This window comes from Mastigoproctus giganteus, chromosome 11, assembly GCF_048544385.1.
Source record: "Mastigoproctus giganteus isolate SK-2022 chromosome 11, ASM4854438v1, whole genome shotgun sequence".
Taxonomy (NCBI): Eukaryota; Metazoa; Arthropoda; class Arachnida; order Uropygi; family Thelyphonidae; genus Mastigoproctus; species Mastigoproctus giganteus.
In genome coordinates, this window is record NC_143585.1 from 75,813,064 (window position 1) to 75,833,307 (window position 20,244).

At 37.1% G+C, this 20,244-nt stretch overlaps 1 protein-coding gene across 2 annotated transcripts; it reads right to left on the reverse strand.

Moving 5' to 3' along the window:
- Positions 1-11,169: 11,169 nt before the first annotated feature.
- LOC150078137 (protein trapped in endoderm-1-like) lies at positions 11,170-18,030 on the reverse strand. 2 transcript variants are annotated; one of them, XM_090385210.1, is made up of 5 exons: positions 17,820-18,030; positions 15,138-15,602; positions 14,738-15,008; positions 13,381-13,571; positions 11,170-11,534 (listed from the first exon to the last, which is right to left on the reverse strand). In XM_090385210.1, exons 2-5 carry the CDS (start codon positions 15,515-15,517, stop codon positions 11,258-11,260), a joined length of 1,119 nt encoding a protein of 372 aa, XP_090241336.1. In that variant the 5' UTR covers positions 15,518-15,602; positions 17,820-18,030; the 3' UTR covers positions 11,170-11,257. The 2 variants fall into 2 exon arrangements, with proteins under 2 accessions (XP_090241336.1, XP_090241337.1); XM_090385211.1 differs by having other exon boundaries at positions 11,294-11,499.
- Between the last annotated feature and the right edge of the window lie 2,214 nt (positions 18,031-20,244).

Below are 20,244 nucleotides of genomic sequence, written 5' to 3' on the forward strand. Positions count from 1 at the left end.
TGCTTTATTTCCTCAAGGGTTTTAACTTAGTTCTGATGCTGCTGGACTTTTCGTAGGAACACTCGTAATCTGATGAGCAATATACTGATTTCAGTCAGATTAGCATTTTTATTCTGTTTTCTTTGTTTTGGCCAATTGTTTATGTCGTCAATTATTAATATATATAAGGAAATGCATCGTATGTAAATGGTACTATAGGTTGTAAATCTAGTCTTCATTTTCATAACCTGTACCCAATGCCAGATTTAGGTAGTCTAGGATTCTGACACGCATTTTCAGAAGCATTAAAAGGCTTACAAGCTCTTGGACCTAAAGTAACTAGGTTGTTTCGAAGCCAGCTGCGAATAACAAAGACTCTAAGGCCATGAGACTAATTTAGTGTGTTAAATATTTAAATTGCTTGTATTTTATGGTCAGTTTGTCTGTATTTCTGATGAAAAACCAGAGTTTGCAAACGAGTCAAAAGAGATAGTCCACACACATATACTCGTATATTATTCCAAATTGAATCTAGGTTTTTCCATCCACATCTGCTGAACTTCCCACAAAGTTTTATTGGTATCTTGTCCAGTGAGAAATAGAGCGTGTGGAGAGCTAATAATTATAGAAATATAAACGCAAGGAATCATGAGATAGTCTGTGTTTGGTTGGTTGTTGTAGAGTTTTAGGCGCATCAGCAACTTATGCCCTATTGCGCCATATATAATATGTCAAATTTCTTGTGTTCTACGGTTGAGTTACTGTTTTCTGGACGAAAAACCTGTTTCCGAGAGAAAAAAACCATGGTACCCTCTCTTGAGACTGACTAATTCCGCGTCGTTGACGGAATTCGAACTCGGGTCTTTTCCAACCGGTGTGGGAGGGTAGTGATTATACCAACTGTGCTATCCATGAGAGCTGTCTGTTTTCGGTCAACAGAGTTAACCAACATGTTGGCTTAAAACACTTAAGATTAGCCATAAATCTTAAATGTAACGCGTTTGGCTCTTAAGTTTTCGGTGGAATTATCAATTCATATTGTCTGGTTAATACTTGTTGTATTTAATTTTTAAAAATATCCTGGTTAGCGATAAGTACAAAGGGTACTAGGAAAGTTTTGCAATACAGCTTTGTTTATTTAATTTTTTCAAAGTAATTTCCTCTACATTCAACTGAGAGTTGGTCGCACCTTATGTATGACTGCCCCCTGTATGAGGATCTTCGCTGCACCTTCATCACTACCTTGACCTACATACCCAAAGACCAAGAAACACACCTGCTTGATAGTAGGGAGGAATATACAGCTTTTACGCGTTTCGCACAAGAGCTCTTCAGCCGAAGGAAATCCTTTACTACAGTTCCTGTACCTGCGCCATAGCAGTCCCAAGGAAGACAACAGGCGGTTTGAGACCATGATGGACTTTCATCCAGACTAGACAGTCATGAACTTGACCGCCACACCATCAAACGGACAACTATCTGATGATTGAAGTTTTGAAGTTTGAAAGCTACCATTGGATCGAATTAAACCCCTGGATTGGACACCACCCGATGTCGATGACAGAGGCGCCAAATGGCGATCCTATCTGTGCTCAATTGTACAGTCACTTTCGACCCCATTCCTTCCCCTTTCTTCGCCTTCACCTGATTGACTGAGTGTACATTGACTGGTTGGGGACGCCTTCGCCTATATCCCCTTACTCTTACTTTCATTCCTCCTCTTCTGTACACCCTGTACTACCTCACTCTATCTAATCGCTGTGTGTTTTTTTTTTTTTTTTAATTAATTAATTATTTATTATTATTTTTTCTTTTAATTAATTTTTTTTTTTTTATTTTATTTTATTTTTTTTTTTATTTATTTATTTATTTTTATTTTTATTTTTATTTTTTTTTTTTATTATTTTTTTTTTTTTTTTAACTTGGTCTCCGCTCAGGAAGCTGAGGCGACCCTGACGGAGACTAGCCAGAGAACTATGGGCAGCCTGGCTACCTCCTAGTGGTGTGTGCGGGCAACGTGGGGTTCCATCAGGGGCCCTGCGGCCAAATGCCAGGACATACAACAGAACCCAACACAAAACCACACATTCAACACACAACACTTTTTCTGGCATTTACAGTGTTCTGTATTTCTTCACAGTGTACATATGGCGCAGATGTGGGAAACCACAGGTGGCGCCCGACCCTAACACTATGCACACTATATGCACACCTCTCCATCCTCCGAAACCAATCTTTAAACCAGTTCTGCCAAGTTTCACTAGGGAGTAAAGCACACTCGTTGTCCCAAGCCCGTAGAAGGTCCTCATCACTGGAAAACCGCCTCCCTTTTAGCTTCATTTTCACATGCGGGAACAGTGCAAAGTCGCAGGGAGCAAGGTCTGAACTGTAGGGAGGGTGCTCGAGAAGTTTCAGTCCTGTCGTGGTCAAATATTCGGTGCAGGCTTTGGCGCGGTGAGCTGCAGCATTATCGTGATGGAGGTACCAGGTGTCCATTCTTGACTTTGGCCGCAGGTTCTTCATAGATCCAATGACTTTAGGCAGGCATTGTTCAGTATACCACTTAGCTGTGACTGTCTTCTGCGTGTCCAAAACGACACGTTCCACAATTCCACTCGATTTGAAAAATACAGCTATCATTTTCTTCTTTACAGATCGGGATTTTCTGACAATTATGGGTGTGTCGTCATCATCAAAGACCCAAACTTTGTTTTGAGCCTTGGTCGGCAGATCGTAATAGTACAGCCAAGTCTCGTCACCTATCACAATGTTGTTCACATACCGAGATTGTCCCTTATCAAACTTTTTTAACATCTCCCGGCACCAAGTCACACGTCGTGTCATCTGCTCTTCAGTCAGTTGATGCGGCACCCAGAGAGAACAAAGTTTCTTCACGTGCAAATGATCTTGCAGAATCGAACGAATTGCTGGTGCATTTAGGCCCAAAGTATCCTCTATCTGTTGGTAGGTCACTCGCCTGTTTTCGTCAAGCATTTTCCTCACAGCAGTAACGTTTTCCTCCGTAACTGACGTTCGTGGCCTTCCCGGCCTCTCAGAATCCTCCAGAGTGAAATTTCCCCTTTGGAATTTTCTGTACCACCTGAATATCGTTGTACGATGTGGACAATCATCATCTAGTGCAAGAGTCATTTCTTCTAAGCACTGGTCTATGGTTAAACCACGCACGAAATTATACCGCAAAACTGTCCTTATCTCATTTCGTGACCACGATGCCATCGCAAGCACTTTACACTCTCACTACTAATGAATAACTGAGCCCATCGACTTGGCGCGGCGGCTACTATGCACGTATGAACATGTCTCAACATGCAGCAACAAGCAGCTTCCTGTGATTCATTGTTGCGTCATATTGCAAAACTTTCCTAGTACCCTTTGTATAACTATTTATTATCGAGCAGTGTTTTCCTTCACCTTCATTAAAAAAAATTATAAGATCCCTAGATCTGGATTTCTAAATTCATAGTGGCACACTATCATTGGCCTACGAGAGATTGGTAATTTATGGAGTCAAATATTACGCCATCCAAATAAGAACATGTTTCACATTTGTTGTGGTTTTTTTAAACTCAGATTATTAGAAGTGCTGCTCTGTATCCCCTCTCTGTTCCATCAAAATCGAACCCAGTCCTTGTCAGGCTTGAATTCGATTTCTATCAGCTACCGAAGTTGAGAACTACTTTCTGCAGTAACGAATGAACTTTTATAATTTTTTTTTTTTATATATTCTCCCCTATATAGTTCGTGTATCGGGCGAGGGTTGCATGGCTTCCATGTCCCCGAAACTCTCGTCTTTCATCCATCAAAACAGGCAGCCGACCATAGATTACATGCAACTTTCAGACAGAACACACCAACACACACACCTAATGGCCTTAGTTTCCTCAACGAAAATCTAAAATAAGCCAATCCTTCAACAGGAAAAATAAGTTCTCGTGTATAAAATACTTCTTACTGACATGAATGATGACGTAGTTGGAAGAGACAGCTTTATAGTACACGATGTGTGCTCAAGTCACGTTGCTTGACTGACTTTTCCTGATGCTCGTGTACAGTTGTGTTCTTCTTGTTCTCATAAAACTTGCGCTATAGGAACGTGACGGAAGGAACAAAATTTCATAATTTGTTTTCTGGGAGCTTTTTCGTATTAAAAACATTCTTTGAGCTCTCGTGTTTTCCTTTCAATGTGCTTCAACCTTCACCAAGACCGAGTACAACTACCAAGCGATCCACTGCTATCCGATGCCTTGTAAACTTGTAAGGGAGCAGCCAACGAACAGGCATGGCAATCACTAAACCAATAAATAATGTTAAGAAAAACACGGAAAAAGAGAGAAAGAAAGTCTGTCCTTTTCTTTCATTTCCGTAATGGAGCTGGTACGTTGATTCAAGGTCGGTCACGAAGAACATTGGTGAAAAGTTGAAATAGAGGGGGATGAAAATGTTCTCCTCTCATTACACTAATTACCTCGTATGCACACACGCGCGCCTGCTTCTCTAGTTAGCTAAGGGGGTTCGATCATTCCCAGCACGCACACTTTCTTCTTGTCTACTGTCATAAGGGTGTTAGGGACTAAGACGGTTACGTGCCGGTCGTAACAGATTTACTCTCCTTTGTAAAGCCGGTCACGTTTGGATCAGCGTTACCTCCATTAGGAAAGAGTAAAGAATAAAGAGAAATCAATGCCAATGGATTAATAGTAATCTTCGGAGGTCATCAAGACCCCCTTTATGACATTCTATTTGGTGTAGGTATTCTGTACGCAGCAACAGCTTTTTAGGAAGGATTTCAGCTGCTTTTCCATCTGATTGCTTGACTTTTCAGCTTCAGTGTATTCAACTTAGTTCTGAAAAGTATTCTTACATGTTGAGGACGTCACGGTTTAATAACACAATCGATTTTTATAAAAAACCATGATTTGTACTTATAGCATCTCTGACGTTAAAGTTATTAATTTTGATTCTTGGTTTCCACCATAAAGATTTAACAACTAATGTGAGGAATTGTTTTACAACAAGAATATTTTTAAATACATTCTGTTGTAGTGTGGTTCTCTATTCTTTATCGGTTACGAAAAACATAGATAGAAATCTCTCTTCATCGATTTTTCCTTTTTTTTTTCTTCTTTATTATGCCCATATTTCAAATCTCTATAACAAAGAACTTGGAACAGACCCCTACACACACACAGCTTTCATATACGTAATGGATGATGCAGTCATTTCCAACTTTGGATCTAAATCCTCTCAGTGACCTCTTTTTTCCGGAATATATAGACTTGCAAATTAATCTCGCCCCAAAAGATCATACAGATCTACATCAGAATGGGATAGCATAGCTGTCTTTTAAGAAATCGATAGCTGAACTTTCAACCAGTCACTTACAGGTTGTGTGAAGAATTTATATAATCTGTAATACCATTTACCCTGCAGAAAGTGTCACAATATTTTGTTGGTATTGAATATACTTGGTATCCAAAAGTTAAGTTACAACCATAAAATCTTAAATACTAATGAAAATATCTATTTGATAATTCTATAAAATATATATTAATGTTATTAACAAGACTCAATTAATTATATTGAGTTTATAAAGATATATGCTTTTATTTTCATGAATTACTCTTTGAAGACTGAATCTCTAAAGCGAACATTGGCTCATTGACCTTGGCTCAAGACACAGCTTTGGCTGCATCACCGGCTTGTCGGGGTCGAGGCCCACCTAACTCCTTTCCACGAGCTCGCCTGTAGTCTCTGAAAGCTGCTCGACTGTTATCTATCTATGGCATCTCGCTGTCAAAGTCTGATGGAAGACATGCTGAGATTTGCATAACTGTTGTCTGACCGCGAACTTTCCTTCCTGCCTGCTGACGTTGCCATAAATTTGAAATTATTATTCTTCTAATTATCCTAACGTCATCCAGCCTTTAGCCACCCATCGCTCCAAATGTTCCAAACGTCTACATTGAATTTTACAAACCTTGACAATAAAACGGATTCATCACGGTATGAGTAACAATTCTGAGACTGGAAAAATTCTTAGGGAAAAATTTAAGGCCTTCTCAAAACGCGCTTAGTTGGCCATTCTCAGAAAGATTCATTAAGGTTTTCTCCGTGAATGATTCCGGTTTTTCAGCTCACACACGCAAGGTTTATATATATAATATATGGTATCATTTAATATTGTTTAATCTGGAGAACTATGTCAAAGTAGTTGTTAAGCAACAATCCTTAGCCACAATCAGCAAAGAGATTTTTCCCTTTTTGCAGAAAGAGAAAGCTCTAATGAGAGAGGTTTAATAGCGTGTCATGTTAGAAATGAGTGGTTTTTGTTGTAGGGCACACTTTATTTTCGGCCTTATTTTCATTTGATGATTGAGCTTTAAATCGAATTTTGAAGTCATTCGGATGTATTGTATTGAGTTTCATGAGAAAGTCAAATTTAATGCAAAAATTTCGCAATTACGTTTAAACAAAACACGAATGCGACTTAACTTTTGAAAAATAGCCTAGTATGTCAAAATATATTTCTGGTACAAATTTACAGAATTAAAAAACGCGTATTTTTATGTTCTAAGAAAATACGATAACCTCACCTGTAACTCAATAATAAATTCTAAACCAGGTGATACGATACACAGCAAGTAGGCAGATACGTTTCTTTGGCTGGAAGCAGCTCGTTAGCGTTGAAAGGCCAATGGACGCTGACAGGACTTCTTCATGGTAACAGTCAGTCAGATAAAAACCCAGCACAACGGTGGTAACCAAAGAGGTCTTTTAGAACGCACAACTCATCGTACCTTGTCACGAATGGGGGTATCGCAGCGGACGATCGAACTGGGTTCCCACCATTTTCGGCAAAAGACAAAGTATGGTTACAATAGGCTCTAGAACACCATCATTGGACAATGGAGGATTGGAAAAACATTGCGTGGTCTGGAGAATCTCATTTCCTGTTGTTTCACGCTGATGGGAGGATGAGAATATAATGAAATGAGCATGTGTCCATGGACGTATTCTGCCTGTTATCAAACCTATAATACAGGCTGGTGGTGGTGGTGGTTTAATTATGCGGTAATGTTTTCATGGTGCGCAATGGGCCTCTTGATACCTGTGGTGCAAAAAGATTGAAACAATTTCAGGATAACATAGATTATCAGTTGTTTTTAACCAGAGCATCCTTTCATGGCTGCAGTGTATCCATCTACGAATGGATTCTTTCAACAGAATAATGCGCCATGTCACTAGACCAGAATTGCAGAACTGATTTGAGGTACATAAGAGTGAATTCAGTGTAGTGTATTGGTCTCCCCAGTCATCAGATCTCAATCCAGTTGAGCATCTGCTGTGGTTTGAACGAGATTTTTGGAGTAGATATCCGCAGGCATACAATTTTCAGTTCTGTAGAAAACAGTTGCATCAACGCCCGTTCTCATTGACAGAATTCTCATAACAGTTCAAGACCAATATACTTCCAAAAGGTTTAAAGAAGTTCGTGATGCGGGTCAATAGAAATACCATTATGAATAAAAACTTGGGGTACTAGTTGAGCACCCATGTGGGTTAATGGTTTGAGGAGAGGCAAATGGACTTCACACGAGATTGGTTTCTCCTCTGACATATCATATTAAGCGAATAATCAGTAAAATTCCTTTTACTTTTAGAGATGGATAATATTTATTCATGTCAGTCATTTCCTGTTTGTCCAGCAGGTCCTGGCCTGTTGTGATTCTTTGAGACGAAGTCATTTCACCCATCTTTTAAAATATTTACCGCGCTTTTTTTGTACATGCGGTCACCAAATTGAATTTCTCATAAACAATGGTAGAATCTTCTTCTGATTAGTTATTTCAGTTAGTGGCGATTCTAGCAGTAAAAAAAAAAAAAGAACTGAGAGAAATTTCTGGCACCAGAGAAAGAAACTTATTGGTAGAAATAAGTAAATAAAAAAGAAAACGGAATAAAATGTTTTTGAATCTTTTATATGAAAACATGGGTAACGTGCAGGCCACGTTTTTCATGTTTTCAAAGCATGTTCCTTAATTCTAAATAAAATAAAGAAGAAAAACGTTTTGTGGATTCTGCGAGCCTTTTCTATTCGCGTGTTCAGGTTAGTATCGTTGTAGGAAAGGAGCGTGCATGGAATCAGTTAACTGCTGGAAAAAATTACAGAAAGTGGCCGGTAAAAGTCAAACGACCTTCACATTGTAAAGGAATTTTTCAGTGGCACTTTTCAGTGAACACTTTGGATTACTTAAGGCACGGAAAGAAGGGTCTCTTTGAGAAGCCCATTGTTTATATTTATTTCTTTAATTATTGCAAACAATGTACAGTATATTGTATACTTTGTTTGCAATCTACGTAAGCCATTCTTTTTCAAGGCTTGAGGATAAGAACAAGCAGCCCAAAGAAATTTAGGTCAGGACATTGTAAATTACCGTGTTCTAAGGCTGGTTTTCATGTAGGGTAGGAAATCCAAGAGGGATTTTTCACTGCTGTTCAAAGCTGACACAGACGTTGTAGAGTTTGTTCTGTACAGGGTAGTCACGTGGTATGCTGGTATACAATTTGATATAAAACAGACTTTGGGATTTTATTCCCCCATTCATCTCTTATTGCTCTAAGAGTTTCATATAGAGAAGACACTATACTGGTTCCTTCTATCATTTCCTTAACTCTTCCGTCACTCTCAGAAAAAAAGCTATATTTTTCATTGCATTAATAAAACTCTTTTCTATGCACTCCAATGAAGACCTGATTGAGGTTACATCTGTGCCGAACACGGAGACATTCACAACACGTACAGCTCTCTCTCACATATGTATCTTGTTTTCCTTCCATAAGGGCATTAGCTCTAAGTTGGTTACGTGAGAGTTGAAATAAGAGCTTTAAGCTACTTCACCAATCCCCTCACGTTTTCATATAATCTTTGCCCCTGTGGAGTAAAGAAAGCAAAAGAAAATAATAACTGGAAATCAGGATAAAATAGGTTAATAACAGTCGCATGGTCTGGGGAATCTGGACAGTCTTGATTTACTGTTTTTAGATGCACAAACTTGAAAAAGAGCCCCCGAGAGAGAGAGAGAGAGAGAGATTAATTCTTTAATGGTGGGAACTGCACGATGGGCAATTACTATCCTCTTCGAATTTAAGTATATTTTTTATTCGTCAGTTAACAATCTTTCTCTTAAGTGTCCTTCAAAGAATTTTTTACGTATTTTTGAAGAGGTTTTAGGGATTATACAGTTCCTAATCTTCGGTTAGAGTGGCGGTTGACATTTCTTGAATTGCGGATAACCTGGCTGTTTTCGCCTTGCGTCCATTTTGACGTCTGTAGCGGAGAACACCACCGCTCGCGCCGCATCTTTGCATTTCATTTAATTCTGTGTACATTAAGGTTTACTAGATCTCCCCTCTCGCGTGTACTTGGCCAATTTATTTCACTGTCATACTGTCACGTTCTTCTTGTTAATTAGCCTGTTTTTAACGTTTATTTCTTCTGCCACGCGAAATCTTTTATTACCTGAGTGCCGCTTTGTTTAAATATTATAACCGTTTTTCTTTTTATTCTGAGTAAATAAAGGCAAGAGATCTGTCTCGCTCTTCATGGCCAAATAATGGATATGTCCACCAGCTACTTGACTAAAGAAAATTGGCCCAGTGGTTGAATTCCAGGGCCAAATGAAATAAATAAAATAACTACTCGTACCATTCTCAGTTCTGTGCCCTTTTGAACCCATAGTGAGATGGTTACTAACCAATCAGCTAGAATGGTCCAGGTTCGGTAAAAAGCGAAACTCTTGTCCACCCGTTTTTGTAACCAGACCGCCTCCTGCCAATTATTCTTTGAGTGGTGTAGACAGTGGCTAGCTGAAACTCCTATACATATAGGTTGAGCAGTATATATTAAAGAACCACTATTTGTTTTTATAATGATGGTGGAAGACTATAGGTGCAGGGTTTTTTTTCTTGAGGGGGAGAGGGCAAAAAAGTGTGCACAATAAATTAAGCTTTTTGGTTTTGATGATAGAAGGGAATGGGATTCGTAAGAGGAGGGGAACCCTTAGGTTGCTGTGGGACTAATTGGTGTATTCATTTGACTCTAGATGGCAGCATAGAATGGTCAAATGTTTATGAATTCTTTCGGTCGTTTTTTTTTTTTTTTTTTCCTTTATATTTGATACAGAGAAAGGGAATATGCCCCTTTGCACATGGGACTCTTATGAGTTGGAGACAATTCAAAAAATACAACTGTCCCCTAATCGCCCTTTCTTTTACAGCTTTTACCATCTCAGAATGAAATCCAAGTTTCCTGAGTCAAATAAAAAAAAAAAAGGCAGCAGACGGGTGCCGTTATCATAATCCAAAGTTCGCCATCACTCAACACTGAGGATGCGCTGCCTTGGATAATGCGTCCCTCCATTATCATCTGAAGCGCCATATGCCATCAGCGGCATCAATCATCAGAGAATGGACTTACCGCTAATCCTAGAGAATGGTGGTAAGAGGCTTTGGGGAACTACCAAGAGATGAATACGTGATATGAGTTACCTATGTTAACCGGACTTTCTTTTGGAATTATGGGCATCTTTATTTCTTTCTTTTCATCTCCATTACGCTTCCTGTAATTTATATGTTTTTTCTTATTTTGACCTGCGCGTGACCATCCTTATTCAGTCAGGAAATGTTGAAAAAATGTCTATTTATGACAGAAATTAAGAGGAATGATAGAAAAAAAAAAACTTTTTCCACATTAAAATAATGAAGTTGAAACAATAGTGCTGATTATTATCACTCAACAATTATTCAACAATGCCAAGAGTAGCACTTAGCAACAATAGAAGAAATTCGTGTTAATTACGACAATGGAAGAGCGTGCGAGTCTAACAATCAAATTAAAGATGGTCTCTTAGCAACAAGAGACCAACAGATTTCTATTCTACTTTGAAATTAACATGTTTATTTAAATAAATATACTTGCCGCCATTTCTAACAGTAACATAGGGTAAAATAACTATAATAAAAATTATTATATATAAGTTTATGATATCCTGTAAGTGAATAAAACTCAATTCTTTGTGAAATATTTATTTTTAAGTCCTTGAATACATTATATAACGTGTGTATACATGAAATCGAAATTACAAATCTCAAAGTACCGTGCGCGTTATTCGAAGACATAACCATGAATGAAAATAGACAATGATTTTGACAATTTCTAATCATGCAGCAAAGAATGCGTACGAATCTCTCCACATCATCACACCGGAACTTCGAGAGGTTGCGTCTGTTTCTTTCCTCTTTCTAAGGAACAAGACGAGTGAGTGACGTGAGTCATCACGCTACAGCAATTCGAACTGCACGCGCTAGACTGCGTTTTCGATTCACAGCTTCCTGTAGATAAGTTTTGTCTGTTGCGACATAGCAAACGTGTGTAGGCCTGACGATACTGGCGATTGGTTGCTACGTAGATGACTGGGTTGATGCACGAAGACATCCATGCTAGAATAGAGGCCAACACATGAATGGTGGGTACCCTGAAACAATTAATACTTCCTAAAAATAACATGAACAAAATATTCTTTTGTTTTTAACATTTTTACAGATTTTAAATATGGTTTTGTTTTCCTTGTTTTGGATTATTGTCTGTAAATATGAGTTGCTCAATTAAAACATGTTTAAAGAGCTTTTAAAAATATATTATTTTAAAGAAAAAACACTTTTAGGATACGCATGAATCCAATTATTTTACTTGTACCATATAAATTCTTATTCCAAAAATTCTTGACTGCTGTTTTGAGTTCAGCGCCTGAATTGAAACGACATTCTTTTGAAAACATTTTCAACAGAAAAATGCAAGAGTCACGTGGTGGAAAATCTGGACTGTACGCGAGAATGTTTGAATGCCTTTCGGTTTATTGTTTAAAGCAATATGTGAATCAGTGTTGCTAACTTTTGGATACGTTATCATGAAGTAGAATGATTCTTTCTGTCAGTCATTGCGGTCACTTGCGTTTGATGCTGAGGCGCAGGCTGTTCAAAGTATCGGCATTCCTTTCCGAATTCAGTTAACATCAGGTTCTTTAAAGTCTAGCACAAAAAAGCCCGATGTACAAAGAAAACGGTTACCATAACTTTTCCCGAAGCAATCTTAGACCGACAGTTTCCATTCTTGAAGACTGAGGATACTTCCGCCGCATTACGCTGCTTCCTTGACCTCTACAGGCCGATCCGCTTTGGGCGTACTGTCTATTCGAAAAGGCGCAGTTTTGGGAACCACCGGTGACGCCTTACCCTCAACACTATTGAAAAACTGCATACACAACTGTAATAAAGAGCAAACGAAACGTCTTGTTTTGTTTGTTGATTCCCTCCATCCTGATAGGAACTGTCACGCTTCGAACTTGTTTTAATTCACCTTCCTAATAACCAGGAGCGGCTCAATGGTAGGCACTGCTGAACTGCAGCACCCCCAGCTTTTTAAATCTAAATATACAGTCAACGGAGTTATATGAAATTTTGGGAAGACCAATGCAACGGAAAGAATCTTTTTATTAACAGGCCCGCATATATTATACTCATCCTCTATTTCCAATAATCATTTCAAATGAATAAAAAGACGAAATCGTTTTGAACTTCGAAGTTTAACCATGGGTGGAACTGTACGCTACACAGTTCCACATTTTGGCCCCGTTTGGTTGAGTCAGTGCCTAGTTGGCAGGTTGTCAATACGCATTTTTTAGAGGTGATAAAACGAGTCAAAGGAACTGCGGATCGAGCAGGTGCCAATTTGAACAGTGAACCAAAATTTAAATGAAACAGTTAATCTATTTTCAACAAATAAAAACTTAGTATTTTATTTTTAAATAAAATTTCGAGATTACCCAAATCTGTTAATGGTAAGTGTCCAGTTAATGTTGTGTAGCATTTTTAACTTGCTTATTATTATTATTACTGTCTACATGTCTTATAACCAAGGCACTTTAATGTAACTTTAAGAAGCAGCACCCCCATATATAAGAGTCGCCACTGCTAATAACAGTGCCCAACATCCCATTGCCTTGGATAAGTCGCTGATTGAATTCGTTTTTGTTGTCTACAGGCTAAATGTTTGCCTACTTACTTCGTTACTCTCCCGTAGAAAGTAATCCATCTAAAAATAGACTAGATGTGACAGACCCAGCCATAGATTAACGCAATAAATCCATCTAGTAAGGTTTGAGACATTTGGTAACGTCATTTACACCTGTTTTGTACAAGTTTCAAAGGTTGGATGTAGAATGAAACATGGAGACTGTCAATATTTAAACTTTTATAAAATGATTACTTTAAAGGCATTTTACAATTAAATAGATGTTAAAAACGATAAATTTCATACGTTACCTTATTTTATCTTCAAGCACGTTCATAATCACCAGGGGTAGATAACAAAGCAAGAAGGAGCAAAAGATGATCATCATCAACTTTGTCAGTCTGATTTCATCCAGTCTATGAGACATCTGATGTGAGAGTGAAACTGGAGCTGTTTTATTGGTGGGGGTATGAGATGCTACGTTCTTTGCACTACGGCGGACCTTCAATGGGTAATAAAATTTATTTCAATTATTATTTCTTTATATTTTTAAAAATATATAGTGTAATTTATACCTCAAGAGAGTAAAGTCCAAGTACTGTAATGATATCAATTTATAACATAATATATGGGCCACACAAAACAGGCATTTTTAGAAAGATCAGCTTAGACTTATAGTTTACACACATACATTCACAATAAATTCTTTTGAGTATGTTTGTATTAAAATTAGCTGAATTTCATTTACATTTCTAAGTCTTTGTAATATCCTGATGCAGATTCCTTAAGAAATAAGGTCCTTTTTTTGCCATGCTTTTGATTACAAATTCATGAAGGCTTTACTAATGGTGTGTTTATGTATGCAGAAGTCGTAGCCGTGATTCTTTTTTATTTTATTTTTATTTAAGACATAATGAATGTACGAAGATAATAAAGTTAAAATTAGAATAAATTTATCTAATGGAATGCTGATTTAAGGGAGGGAAATTTTTTAGTTATATCTCCTTCTGAAATCATGATTCCGATGAGGAGTATACGTTTTTTAATTTTTGTGTACGATAAATTAATTAGGTGCAATCCGGGAAATACTATTTTTATTTATTTTTAAATACTGTTACGCTTTTTTATGTATCCCTCAGCTAATAACCCTGTTCTGGATATGCATTCCATAAGTGCTGTATCAGTAGTAGTGGCTTTCGAACATGAAGTTTTTATTCAAATAATGCAGCTAAAGTGTTTTTTGTTAACATAATTTCTGACTGATATAAAGTTCCCTATTTCCGATGAATCAGTGACATCCCATGTTTGGTTCACATCCCAAAGTTTGAAAATCACTGCCTTAGACAATCGTGATCAACGTGGCTGAGTTATTCGGTCTCAGGCGAGGTAGCAAGGTTTTTTCTCCCAGAAAATCAGGTTTTTCGTTCAGCAAAGAGAAAATCAACCACACGCAATTTACAAACAGTATACACGGAGCAATATTACCTTAGTCGCTGATGCTCCTACAACAACGATCCTGATTCTGTTTTTTTCTAAAGACGAAGATTCGAATTACTAACCGGCAGGAAGACAATCAATCTATATTTGTTTCCATTTATAGAAGATCCACACCCTGTCCTTGCTGTAATCTATAGAAGCTATCAATACTTTAATGATGACAACACTTACCTTATAAAATATGCAGCTGTATGAGACCACAATGACAATGCAGGGCACGAGAAATGCCAGAATGAAAAGAAATTGTTTAGGAGACTCTCCGTCTACCTGAAGAATGGTGCAAGAGAAAGTTTTTGGATTGTATCCAAATCTACCCCAAGATCCGGTGAGGGTAGGTAGTAACATGGAGAAACTGAAAACCCAGCAGAACACTATGACCACTGCGACACAAGGCTTCTGGAAGATCCGACTATACAATTCGAAATGGTTGATCATTATGAACCTGCAGAAGGAATTAATTTGTAATAAACATTCATATATAATCACCATCTTCTTTTTCACACTAACTTCACCCATACATGAGAGTAGCATAAATTTCGTTAATAGATTATTAGTAACAAAATTATCTTACCTGTTTAATGTGATGGCCATCATAGACATCAATGCTACTGCAACATTTCCATAGAAAAAGAAAGGAAACACAATGCATAGAGCATCACTTAACACCCAAGCTTCGTATATATAGCGGGAAGCTGTAATAGGAAGGTTGATAGCACAAAAGAGCAAGTCCGCGATGCACAGGTTAATCACAAAAGCTGTTGTAGCATTCCTGAGTTTGTTACACGCTGCTAACGCTACTATGGTCACTGAGTTACCAAGGCAACCAACAACGATAAAAATAATACAGCATACAACGGCGAGGGTGCTGATCCATCGAGGAATACGTGGGTCCCTTCCTATGTCGCTTTGAGAAAGGGTTATATTTTCATAGTCGAATATCTGTGGATCCATGGTGCTACCACTCTACACTTGATTTATAACGCATGGTTTGGACTTGCATGCTTGGTGGCGTTATTTTTTCATTGCCTTGCCATATCTGGAAGAGAAGTATTATGAATTAAATAAAAATACATAGCAAAAAAGAAGTTGTTGTTGCTATGTATATTTAATTATAATTATTTTACAATTTTAAAATTATAATATCACGTATAATCAAAACATGTAAGCACCCACATCTTTGTTTTTTTATGGCGTCTATTAGGGCGCTGTTATTTTAGCGATGTCTGCTGGTTATTTGGAAAGCGAAAAGCATATTTTATTTCAATTTTTGAGATCAAATGTATTGATATATATACACAGTAATTTACAAAATTATTCACACTCATAACTATATTTTATGTCATACTGTTTATTTGCACTAGTTCGGGAAAGGGGAGATGAAATATGTTAAGGGGGTGCAAGGTATAAAAGTTTGGGAACCTTTGTCAGAAGTCAGTCAATGTTTAGAAGTATTTCATTTTAAAGTAAACGCTTAAATCTGACATATTTTTGTTGAAAATTTGCAAGGATATTCAGCGAGACGAAACAGCGAAAAAACCGAAATTTCTGGTACCTGCCAGTCCTTTTATGTATACGACTAATAATTCAGCGAAAACATGACACACTAATACTTTCTTTCTGATTAATTTAAACAAAGAGATGGGATTTCGGAAGACTTGTGACATCTAAGTTCAGAAAGATAAAACCAATTTCCAGAGGCGAAGACTGAATGATCTTTTCGGGATTTTGCTTTTATTGAGTCAAAGGTGAACCTCTCAATGATCTCCATACTGCGAGTCAAGTACTTTCAGTAATTTCCATAATGTACGATACTTCAGCTCTTGCTTTTGAATATGGATGGCCATAGTCATTATATTACTAAAGATCTCAGGGAACTTTGGAGACAAAACAAGTACTCGTGACTTAATCATTCAGGTTTATTCAGGTCTACCAGAAGAAGCAACAGAACAAGTTAGTTAATGTATGTAGTGCGTTACACTTCAGGCGGATTGCAAACGCTAATTTATGATTTAATAAAAGAAGGGGAAAAAAGCAATGACTTTTAAGGGTAATCTGAGAAAATATCGTCTCTATACATCCGCCACGTTGCCATTCATCCTCCAACCAATGCACTCGGACCAACAAATGATTCAGTGCTTTAGCTACAATATACGGTACATGGATAATCTATATGATTATTATCATAAAAAAATAATGATAATAATTGCCCTATTTCTGTTGAAATAGGGCAATGAAATTTGGGCAGGGTCGACAAATTTCTATTGGTTCGATTTTAATGAAATTTAGAATGCTCTACAAATCTTTCTGAAAGGTTCAAATCTAAAATTTCATGAATATCCTATCCGTGCACTGGGAGTCCAGTTATTACACTAGGACAAAAAGAAAAAATAATTTCCAGATTTCTATTGTTCAGATTATATATTTTTTAAAAGGGTAAAATTTCATTTAAATCCATCCACTGTGAGTCGAATTATTAGATGGATATGGTGAAGACAGCGCACTATGCATGTGCTAATGCCTGAAACTAGTTTTGTGCAGGTATTAAGGACATCCACCAATTCTGATTGAGATTATACCATTCAAAATCTACCTTAAAACTTCTGTTATAAATACTAAATCCGATATTAAACCATCTCAGGAACCAGAGCCATCCAAAACATCGAAACCAAATTAATCAGTCTTTATAGAAAATAAGTAATCTTTAAGAATTTGCTATTCGGAAAATTATAAAATAACGTATTACGGATTGTTGAAATTCTGTCTTCAATTCTGCATCAGGAAATTCCTTATTTTGACAGGAGTTTAGTTCTTTAGCCCTTTCCGGGGCTGTTTGACAAATAATCACGTTTCTATTCGTTTTACGTTTTGGTTATGATTGTGGTTTGCAGTAATTTCAAAGTAACATCGTAACATCCAGCAATTAACTTCACTTCTACATCTCCAATTACAGAACGCGTTCATTAAAAGTATTGAAGAAAGGAACTTATTACTAAATAATTTTGAAGAAAACTTGTTTCTAATACTGTACTACAGAAAATTTATAATAGCACAATTTTTATACAGAAAAACAATACTTTCAGTAATTCTTGATGATAAAAGTAATAAAACTAAATAATATCAAATGAACAACAGCTCAATCGTCCCCAAACGATTGAGCTGTTGTTCATTCGAAACTCTATAAACCATGAGGTGTGATGGTTTTGACTTTAACAATACTACATTGCATTCAAACTTTGAAGAGTATTGTACTTACAGCTTTTCACCTAAGTCCACTTTAACAAACTCCGTACGAAACTCTTGAGTTTGGTTTATCTGTAAGAAAGTCCAGAACAAGGAATAACTTTGAAGTCGGTTAGTTGACTTTCACCTTGTCCGTGTACTTTCTAGATAAAATGCTGTGCCAATACACACTGTCTTATATAGCGGAGATATTGTGTGGTTCACGTGACTCTTCTACAAACATCACTATCGCCCTTGTCGAGAGAAGATACACAAAGCTTTATAGAAGAAACAAGGTACTGGAGGGAAAAATTGATGCTCATTTCCACGCAGAACTGTTTCGGACCACTTAATAAGGAAAGGTTTGTGATGTTGATAAGTAAACCGTGATGAGGAAGCTGTCATAAACACCTGGACTCTATGACACGCAACATAACTAAAACTTCTAGGAAGGAACAAGGGAGTAGTGGGTAGACAAACGCAGTGAGATCTGTGCGTATACACACACGGGAAGTTATTCAGAGGATGTATTGTGGTGAAGGGTACAACCAGGAAATGAAACTAACCGAGACAGAAAAGTCTTTGGGGATTTCCCTACTGTTAAATGGATACTTTTTATTTTTCCATTGAGGCAGTCCGAAACAAAATTATAATGGTGAGAATGAATTTTTGGATAGTACCTCGGAATTCGATACGAACTCTATTAACACGGTTTTAAAGATAATTTAAAATAACGTGTAACGTTCCAGAAACGAAACTGTAAATTTTGGTCCCCTTCGCCAGATTGCCGTAAGGTCCCCATGTTATTTTTCACAATTCTATCAAACCAACATCTGGTCCCCTCAGACCTTGGGTTTCTTCCTTCCATAATGGCTGACCTAGCGGTATAGTAGTTTTCCATATTAACTTATACTTTTATATATTCAAAAATGAAGAAAATTTTATAGAAAAGATTTTGTTTGGGAATATCAGATCTTTGCAAGTCAGAATTTCAAATCTTTGCAATTAATTTTAAAAAAATTCTTAAGTGTTTGAAAATTCGAAATGAGTACCGTAGAAATGAGTAAGTTTTATTAGTTTTGATTAGACTTAATTTGTCCATAATATGTACGATGTTGTCTATCGTGATTTTTTGAGAATGTTAGCAATTCTCTTATAGGTTTGCTGATAGCAGATGATGGATTTCAGATGGACTGTTTAGACAAGAATCCAAGACACAAGGCGTCTTCAGTTCACCAAACTGCTTTTGGTGGTTCTTTGTTTTTCCAGTGTTGGTAGGATTCATCCTAACTCTGCTATTTCCTTGTGCTGTTTTTTCCTCCATCCTGAACCGATGATAAAGTAACAGCGGATGTTGGCTTGAAGATAAAGAAATCAGGTAATAATCCTCCGTAGTTAGCAGAACTGATTCTACATAATTTATTTCTTTATTTTTGGTAACATAAAATATCCAATACGTCACTGAATTCTTTTACTCTTATCAAAATTTGGATGCTCCAGAATTAACTTTACTTAAAAGTAAACAAAAACAACTTTAATTCATATTAAAAGTAAACATTTATTCTAGATTTTCTCACAAACAGAAGTCAACGAAATTTAGCTGTTTCTGCTTAGTCAATAGTCGGACATCCTCCATATCATTTATGCTTTCTTATCTCTTGCGATCATAAAGAGTAAGGAATTGTTATACTCCTACGTCGCAGTAATAAATGACATAATGATGCAAGAAACAAACTTATTCTTATTCTTATTTCCGTAGTCAAAAAGTGGCCGTCCAATTCTTCCATGAATTTTGCTAAGCTCCCAAGAGTGTCTAGTGGCTAAGCTACGCAGAGCACATCCTTATGCAATTCCTCAAAGGGATAATGCTTAGCACTGTATAGCAATCCAGTCGCCTTTCTTTGTACCTTCTCCAAAAGTTCTTTGTGTAGCCTCCAGACCCTAACAATGAATAGACGCAATTTGGCCCCAGTAGACCTTGTGCTTTAAACCCAATAACAACAACAGCCTCCAGACCTGGATACGATATTCCAAGTGAGGTCGCACCACCACCATCTTATAGAAATGGAAAATGACCTCCTTTTTACATTCAAAATTACATGTGCCTTCCTTACTGCCTGCTTAAACTACATTGAACTCACTCCATGTATTTATGGCATTGCTCTCTGAAGTCTTTCTCGTCGTAACCATCCTTTAATTCATTAAAAGATGTTCAGGACAAGAAAGACTTCGGAGATCACGATACAGTAATACATTAAAGTCCTGAAAAAGTATAAACTACTCTTGAATTTTTGTTCCCCAAGTACAATACTTTACACTTGCTAGCATTAAACTTTGACCTCCATTTTATTAGAGCATACTTGCGATCAGTCCAAATTAGGCTATGCTACTTGAAAAAAAAGTAGCATAGCCTAGTGCTGATTGCTAGTGGCAAATAATCCCACTATAGTTTGAGTTTG